The sequence below is a fragment of the Pseudomassariella vexata genome (assembly GCF_002105095.1).
Source record: "Pseudomassariella vexata strain CBS 129021 chromosome Unknown BCR38scaffold_1, whole genome shotgun sequence".
Lineage (NCBI taxonomy): Eukaryota > Fungi > Ascomycota > Sordariomycetes > Amphisphaeriales > Pseudomassariaceae > Pseudomassariella > Pseudomassariella vexata.
In genome coordinates this window covers 1,242,270-1,251,026 of record NW_024467956.1, presented here as the reverse complement: position 1 = coordinate 1,251,026, position 8,757 = coordinate 1,242,270, and the positions used below count along the sequence as shown (strand labels likewise).

Genomic DNA, 8,757 nt, shown 5'->3' with positions numbered 1-8,757 from the left:
GTTTCGAAGGGCTGGTCTCGATCTTTATAGGACTCTTCCTCTTCCACCGGCAGGCCTCATCACTCTCGTCCCCGTCTTCAACACAGGTCCCTCTCGCATACGTTTTGACAGGAGAATATCTGCTTTAATACGCGGAGAGCTTCTAGAACCGACAGCTGGACGACTCAAGGACTCATTCATTCACTTCACGTTAGGGTCCATATACCAATTTTCTGCTGCAGTATCTGTTGAGCAGAGATCGATTCGAACCCGTTCAGGATTGACACTACTACACCACCAAGTTCCTTCGTTACCTCTCCACACACACATTCGTACCTAAAAGGCCTCCATAACAAGTCCAGAGTCTAAGCACTTCGACATTCGTTAAGAAAGGAGCAGTTTCTAGCCAACAGCGCCTTGTTCAAAGCAGCTGTTACCTCCCGCCATCGGATCTTACCAACTCCCGAGAAATCCCCAATATATACATTCCAATGCTCGTTTCCAGGCAGTTTGACTCGGAGAACCACTGGTCCAGCAAATACGAGACCGTTTTCCACAAGCCTACAAGCCCACGCATGTCGAACTTCGAGGGTCCGTTGTCAACACAGCCTGAGTGGCAGGGGCACTACTCGTTCCTTCCTCCTGGGGAAAACAACCTGTTTGCACAACCATTCGACCAAGTGTCTGGCTCCAGCAACAACAATAGCAACAGTAACAGCAATGATGCCTCAGCACAACGGCGCCCAACAAGCGCTCCGAACAATGCTCTAGAGAACCCCAACCAGCCTGGTGGACAGTCACCCATGGTACAGAACCGTGCCCTGGACCCCCTGGGGCTACGGGCCCCCAAGGCAGAGTCTCCTACACGGGAACAGACTGCGGCACGAAGGGGTTCGTATGGAGTCAAGGCCGAGTCTACGCACGAAGACTCGCTCGCTTCCACAGTTACTCCACCAATGTCGCTGGCTTCTAACCCGCTGAGTTCTGTTTCTTCAGCAGGACAGACGGACATGACAGCAAGTCAGAGTGGCAACGAAGAAACCATGGTGGAGAAAGACGAGGATGACGATGTGTTGGACGACGACGAGATGCTCGAAGGAGATGGCGAGTCGACACAGCCCCAAACGGCAGCAGAGCGAACAGCTGCGAGACGGAAGATGAAACGGTTTAGGTGGGTGCCACAAGCAGCTTGCGAAAAAGAAAAAGATGCGCGATTGCTAACGTTTGGCAGACTTACGCACCAGCAAACTCGGTTCCTCATGAGTGAATTCGCGAAGCAGCCTCATCCAGATGCTGCACATCGCGAGCGACTTTCGAGGGAGATCCCTGGTCTGAGCCCAAGGCAGGTCCAGGTATGGTTTCAGAACCGGTAAGGATACTACAACCCCACATCCCATTATAGTAACAATGTGATACTAACAAGGATGATATAGCCGTGCGAAGATCAAGCGGCTCACAGCCGACGATCGTGATCGCATGATCAAGATGCGCGCCGTCCCTGACGACTTTGACAACGTGCAGGCTCTTCACTCCCCCTATGGCGCCGTTCACGCGTTGGGCACACCCATCAGCTCGGCTGTGGATTTTGGAAATGCCTCGTACGCCGAGCACATGATGCGTCCAATGATGGTGGATCCGATGCGGAGAGAAGGCGAAGATCATATGTCCCCATCAGCGTTAAGCCCCGCATTCGGGTCCATTGGTTTCGCGGCGCCCGGCAGCATGGGCACTCCGGATATCCTATCGCCCATGTCGCCTCCAGGAAACGAGCGGGGGTACTACTCTAGCCACGTTAACAACCCCTTAGGCAGCGGTCCACGGACCTCGAACCCCTTTGCGCGCCAGGGCGGCAGCATGGACACGGGGATGCAGATGCACAGCCACTCGCGTCAACAACCGATGCGTCCTCTGCAGCCGCTTCAGCTCAGGGAGACTATGTCAAGGTCGAGATCGGACCAGCTACAGTCGCCCTTACGATCCAGCATGTCGTGGAAGGGCGATGCCATCAACTACAACTATCAGGCAGGAAGTGGCAGCCCGGGAGTAGGAGGCCGTCAACAATCTCTGTACCAACCAGAGATGACCAGTACGCCGACCAGCATGAGCTATGAACCTGGTTCTTACTCTAGTAAGCCAATGCATTTCTCATGCCGCTTAAGTACAACATGCTTATAAGTCCACAGCCACCGGTGTCCAGTCACCCCAAAGCCACATGAGCTACTCCACGCTGCAGCAGCCTCCACGAAACAACAACTCGCGGTTGCGAGCCGCCTCGGCTACGTTGCCCCTCGGCCTGGATCTGCGGACTCAGTTCCGATCCGTTTCCTCAGGTCATAACCTCCAGCCGCCAGCTCACTCATCGATCCCTAGGGCAGCCTCTACTGCTCCTTACTCGTCCGCCTATACATCAAGCTACCCTTCGGCGCCCTTGACTGCGCCCGTCGAATTCTCCCTTCCGCGGACGCCAGGCGTGAGACACGATTACTCAATGCCCCAGATGAGCGCCCCGATTGCGCCCTCCCAAGACTTCTCTCAGGCCCTCCACGGGAACATGGGCCAGAGCATAAGAACCCCTATGCGAGATGCCTTCGGCGGTGGACCTCTGACGACTCAGAGCCAGGGGTCTGGTGAAAGGAGTGAGGATTACTTCCACCAGGATGGTTCAGCACTGGAACGGAAGCGCAGCTTCAGCGTCTCTCAAGGCGGCCCTTCTCCCCCGGGACCTTCCCCTTACCACTCCACATAAACCCAACCGACATACGAGAATTGTTAAGAGTTTTTACACTTATACGCATACGCATTTGGGCCGGCATCTTCGGTTCGCGATTTCTTCGATTCTCTCCTCGAAACAATGCCCATTTAGTAGTCTTTTTTTTGGGCACTCTGTTACCCTGTGTTACTGTATACTTTCTACGCCACAAGTTCTTCTTGGATTGGTATTTTTTAGGTTTTGTTTTTACAGATGCATATTACGGTGCGAGCGTGTCAAATGGGTTCTGGAAAGGGCTGGCTGGTTTCTCTATGAATTGATCGGAACCGGCGGCGTGTCTGCAGAAAACTGACAGACTGATAAAACTGTCGAATATGTCTGGAAGTATACTTTTGAGAAGCTCATACGAATGACGCGACATGGAAAGAAACAAGTTAAAACGGGGGCCGTGTTGGCTACTATTGCATATAGCTCCACGACTGGAGTGGGAGATTCTCCATCGGCGCCAATCTCTTTGGGTTGCGCTTTTCAGAGCGCTGGGAGGCTGATGAGAGATACTCAACTCCTCCCACCATGTACAAAGTCTTCATTTCACTACTTTCTCTCTTGAGCACACAACATACATAACATAGCATAGTGGTGCTGATGGGATTGCACATTATTATAACTTACACACTGCTCGGTTCCCCCGTATTGGTGATAGTTAAGACTTGAGCTTTGAGCACGCAGTATTCTACCCACAGGATCGTAGAGGTTGACCAATAACAACCGATGGCTAGGTTCCAAAGTTTGACTGCGCCTGCTATCGAACTCGACGTCAAATTAGGCGTCACCTGCCATCTCCGCAGAACCAGTCCCACAACCCAGTTCGACGCGGGATCGTAACTAACCTCTCTGTGTTACGGTATGTCAAATCTCTCCGAACCGCGTCTTCCTCTCTTGTGTCTGGTTTCTACTTACTAACCAATATCTGGTCACGGGCATTTTTCCTTCTGTCCTTTTCTTGCTTCTACATACATACACCTTCACAGTTCGGAATGCAACGCCGATAGATGGGGAGCAATATACTCTGGAGATCTCTTCACCCGACCAGGGAAGAAATGTCCGATGGCCGAACACGCTTTTGGCTCTCTCCCAATACGACGGTCTGCGTCTAGCTTTTCTAGCGTCCTACAGTCTCAGACAGATACCTGTACAGCCACGTCATGAGAGCAAGTCTGTCTAGCCTGTCGGCCAGCCAGCGGCTCATGGCCGTCGCCGAGCGTAGAAGCGAAGGGGTGGCCTCGGATTAGGTCACAGGTCTAACCGGCAGGCCGACAATACTGTTGCTACCGCTACGACCTACTGCCGCTTCCTGGCCCATAACCCGTGCAGCCCAGAGAGTTATCCTAGGGCATCGACGCCAGTAACTTATGTAATTGGGAATTCCCTGTATTGGAGTGCATATATACTATGCATCGTGGGGTCAACGCAGTGTGTACCTAGACACACAAGAAAGGGGTGGGGAGAGGGGGAATTGATGACTGCATTGGGTCGCACAAAGGCCGACCACCACCAGCAGCCGCAAGACCACAGAGCAGAGACCAGAGACCAGAGAAGTTTCACAGCGCGCTGCGTTGTGTGTTACTTACACTACTGTCATCAGTCATCAGTCTAGCTAGGAAAATCCCTGACCCCGGGCCTTGCGATGAAGAAGACATGGACACAAACGCCCAATTGCTCGCGCCCAGATCACAGAGATGCATTATTTGGCCATGTACCCGCGGTAACAAACACATTTGCAGAAAAGATCAGAGAAAGAAAGGCTGCTTTCGCCACTGCCGTCTGGTTCTCCCTAGGCCGACAGACGAACGAACAATGAAAACCCAAATTCAAGCCCCGTTGCTTGGCTTTCCAGGATTTCCGGCCGAAGCATCTTACCTCGCACACTGCCTGACAGATGCACTACGACGCTGAGGGATCTAACGGGCATTTTGGCTACAATTAGGACATATTACGGGAGTACAGCAATACTAGTCCAAACAGCCAGCTAGCCTACTATCCCCCCCTTGCGAACGGTATAATGGTGAGCGGCCGGCTGATGATGATGGGTTGGTTCATCAGTGGGTGGGTGAGTGGGCTGTTACCTACATCATAGTTGGACCACCTGCCGCTCTTACCTCCTCCTTCATAGGAAATGGGGTGGTGGGCAGCATGTCAACGCAGGTCAGAGTTGCATTCCCCACGAGGTTTTGACATTGAAGACACCACTACGACTCGACCAAGATATTGGATTGTCTGCCATGCAGACATCACCAGCACCGTCCGCATGGGCTACCTGATAGGCACTTGGCTCTGTTGAGGGTCGCCAAGCAAGGTCTCAACAACGTCCGTCATGATGAGCCCGGATACAAGCAAATCGATGTATAGCCAAACAGAGACAGAGAGTATCTGGGCCACCGGATCGTATTAATACCAGTTTCTTCAACGGCAATTCCACACGGCTCGGCCCCCGGAGGCCCGTCAAGGCACAAACAGGGGAGCATTGTACGATTCGTTTGCCTTTTTGCAATTTTACCATGAAACTGACGGACCTGGCAGATGTGGGCGCGTGTATGAGCGAGCCACGCTGCCACGGATCCGATTGAAACAAAGTTTGGTTCGTGTTATGCAACTGGCCGTACAAGCCGAAAAGGGGAATTAGGAGGGGCACGGGGAAGGCTATAACATGTCCTTTTAAGACACAAGTACAGCGAAACCCGGGCCCACCATCACCTTTCTACGGTACCATTCCTTTCCTCCAGCTGAAAAAGAATCCCAGGGAACGGTTATTCTCCTTGCTTTGGAGATGTTTCGCTCCAAGCTTTGGCTCATACCACGGTGTTATACGGGGACGTATTTGTCTGTGTGTCCGTAGATATATGCTCGCTCGGCCACGCTGAGATTATTTGCAATCCCTGACACTACAATACCTACCCGATGATGACACTGGCCGTGCCCTTGCCGGTCTTTGCCATCCTTTGCCGATTGCTGGGCCCGATTGCTGGGCTGCCTATCAGTGCTACCCGATCACATCACAACTGGGGTTGGTCATGGGCGTGCCGTTGCATTGATGGAGGCCCAGCCAGTCAGCCCAGCCTAGCGCGTAGCCAGCCTGCTGCGATCCGCCCTGGGGGCGAACGGGGCGGTCCACGGAAAATGTTGGACTCAGGTATCATCAACAATAAACAAGTTGCCGTTGACACAAACTCGTGCTGTGCGCAGTTACCAGCCAGACACCTTCGACCCTTAGGTAACGCGCACAAGAAACGCCACCCGCTTCTTCCGCTGCCATGTGGTCTTATTAGACTAAGACACAGACACAGACAAAGCCACCGGAAACGTGACGCGACGCCAGCCCAGCCAGCCACCGCGAAGCCGGAGATGAACGTCCTGGCTTGAAGCTTTGCATTGAGAACAAGCAGTTGGGGAAAAAACACAAAGCAGAAAAAAAGTGCCGAGATGTGGCTGACAGTTATTACTAACGGACACCCACCCCCCTGATCCCTGCTCTTCTGCCAGGGATTCTTTATTCATTTCTAACGCTTTAAACTAACTAGGCTCTAGGCTCTGAGGGAGCGCGATCCGGTACTAAGCCCACTAATATCTCTAACACTAACTGTCTTGGGCGGGCTCGGGAGTGTGGTTCCTTGATGGCGGCAAACACACAGAGATCCATACCAGAAAAGCGAAAGAATTACGACGAGAGAACCGCCGGGTTCCTGGCTCACTCCTTCCCACGGCCTCATTTTTCTGTTCACTTTCCCCCACATGCAGTTTAGTACTAGCCCGAGTATGAGCCAGATACGGTAGTAATCCGTGAAACTCCCATCTTGGTTCTCGCAGTCATGTCATCCTGTCATCTTATTAGCCTTTTGCCTAAATAAATCATTTCCATGTCCCTCGCCTCCCCCAGCCGCCCGGCTGACCCCCAGTGTTATGCTGGACAGGGGCTCTCTTCACCAAATGACCTGTATTTTCCTGGGCTGACCATGCCGCGAAATGATATCAGCGTTGTCGTCATAACTTTCTTTGCGGTAATCATATACATAAACATACATACCTCCAAGTGGCGGCGCCTTCACGGCTGCGAACCCCAGGCCCCGACTAACTGCATGGACGAACGGCGCAATTTGCAGGCTTGTGCAGATTTCCTCTGGCTAGCTTCCGGGTTCTAGTCAAATTGTCGGGATTTATCGACGAACAATCCGCCGCATATGTGCTGGGGGATATACGTGGGGAAAAGCTTAATTTCGCACTGTGCTTGTGATTAGTTCTGTATAAGTTACCATTTAATTTATAAAATCCAGATTCGTGCGCGCATGAAAGGAAAAGCTCAAGGAAAAGCTCCTTGATTATTCGTAATGATTTAAGCGTAAGCCACTGTTCAGTTCACCGGTGAAGTTATCCGATGGTATATGGTGTATACTTTAGCGGTGGTGTTCTTATTCGTAGTTTTCTCGTCCATGTGAACGTCCACTACTCCCAAAAGAAAGACAAAAACTCGCCATGCTCTGCGGATTGAATGGAAAAAGGCAAGAAAAATGTCAGGAGGCTAATAATAGTGGCTGTACATGCAAGTCATCGATGATTTCTCCCCGAGCCCGCCTGTCGACAAGCAGGTATCTATCTCCGTTCGTCCAGAAGGCCCTTTTTTCGGGCCTCAATTACCTGACGGCTAACTAGACGATGGCGTGTCAGAACGGGAGGGGAGTCTCCACGCAGTAGCAGCAGCCACTGCATAGGCCCGATCTGAGGGGGAAGTGTTCCATTGGGGGCAGGCCTAGTAAACAAAGTTTGGTAAGACGGAAATTTGGTTGGGGCCGGTGGGCTTCGAGACTAGACCTGCTGCCCTGAGGCCATCATCATCGCCGTGGCCTGGACGTCTTGGATAGCAGCGCCTCTTGGCTGCTGAAGATTTCTGGATGCGGACCGACACGGCAGTTGGGAGATACCACCCAGGAATACTAGTAGAAGACAGTCGGGTAGAAGACGAGACGGAGACGAAACGGTAGCGTTGAGTCTCTATGGTTCTTTAACCGTTCGTGATGTGTGACTTGCCGTGACCGTCTCCAAGGAGCTACGCGAGGGCGGGAGAATACCTCTCCTGGCCAAGCGTACAGCTTCTTCCATTCTACAACTTCAGATAAGCCCGACACGTAAACAAATGCTCCCTTCTCTACAAAAGCTCCTCGTAGGGGAGAAGGGCATGGAGAAACCCCAAGTTGTCGTTAAAGCCTCTGATCTATCGTTGTTAAATGAGTAAATGCTTGTAATTCATCTAATCTGGAGTTCTGAGATGTTGGATGGAGCCCCTTAATGAAGCGATATTGAGACTTCATTTCAACCACGCGATGTGAATATGAACATGTTCAAAAGTCGTATGGGTAAAGCTGGAGAGCACATGGCCAAGCGGTGACTTTCATAAGACAAGCAGTCAAATCCAAATTGATACTAGTAATTAAGAGCCTTGAATACTTCTCAATGTGAAATCCGTACTCTGGCATTCCTGGCTCTTCGGTTCGCGTCGCCGTAAGACTGGACTCGCGCTATCGGACGGCTCCCCGGAGCACAGGAAGGAGCTGCGAATAGCCTCAGTTCGAAGCACTACTTGCGGGCTCGGTCAGTCAGCCCTATGATTTTTTTCTCAATCGCTACACTGCACGATTTCACACCAAGGCATATCGCTCTCGAGCATCACAGACATATCAACAGCTTTAGATAGCCTTGAATCGCTCGATACACCCCTTCGTCGCCCCCTAAATTCCATAGCATATGAACGACACCACCAAACATTGCGATGGCTTCACAGGCATAGTATGATCAGTGAGTCTTTCACCTTGCAGGTTACCTCATTATCTTTATCTATCACTTCTCTCTTCTGTCTTGGCCAATGCATACCATCCTCCTCGCCACTTGCATCCTCCATGCGGTTTCGTGCTTCCGTTTCGCTGCGACTGCCAGGAACCTAAGGAAATATACAGTTGTTGTCTTCAGGCTTCGGGCCGTGGTAATTTAAGCTTGACCGTGCGACTGCAGGCTGTATACAC

At 51.9% G+C, this 8,757-nt stretch overlaps 1 protein-coding gene across 1 annotated transcript; it reads left to right on the top strand.

Moving 5' to 3' along the window:
* Positions 1-325: 325 nt before the first annotated feature.
* BCR38DRAFT_6125 (uncharacterized protein) lies at positions 326-2,912 on the top strand. Its single transcript, XM_040865520.1, has 4 exons — positions 326-1,150; positions 1,211-1,348; positions 1,413-2,107; positions 2,163-2,912. Exons 1-4 carry the CDS (start codon positions 471-473, stop codon positions 2,723-2,725), a joined length of 2,076 nt encoding a protein of 691 aa, XP_040720826.1. The 5' UTR covers positions 326-470; the 3' UTR covers positions 2,726-2,912.
* The last annotated feature ends 5,845 nt before the right edge of the window (positions 2,913-8,757 follow it).

What these genes read in the sequence shown, in the direction of transcription:
- BCR38DRAFT_6125 (XM_040865520.1), top strand. Translation starts at nt 471, where the DNA reads ATGCTCGTTTCCAGGCAGTTTGACTCGGAGAACCACTGGTCCAGCAAA. An exon ending in CAGGTATGGTTTCAGAACCG is followed by an intron (nt 1,349 to 1,412) that starts GTAAGGATACTA and finishes AGGATGATATAG; the next exon opens with CCGTGCGAAGATCAAGCGGC. An exon ending in TGAACCTGGTTCTTACTCTA is followed by an intron (nt 2,108 to 2,162) that starts GTAAGCCAATGC and finishes ATAAGTCCACAG; the next exon opens with CCACCGGTGTCCAGTCACCC.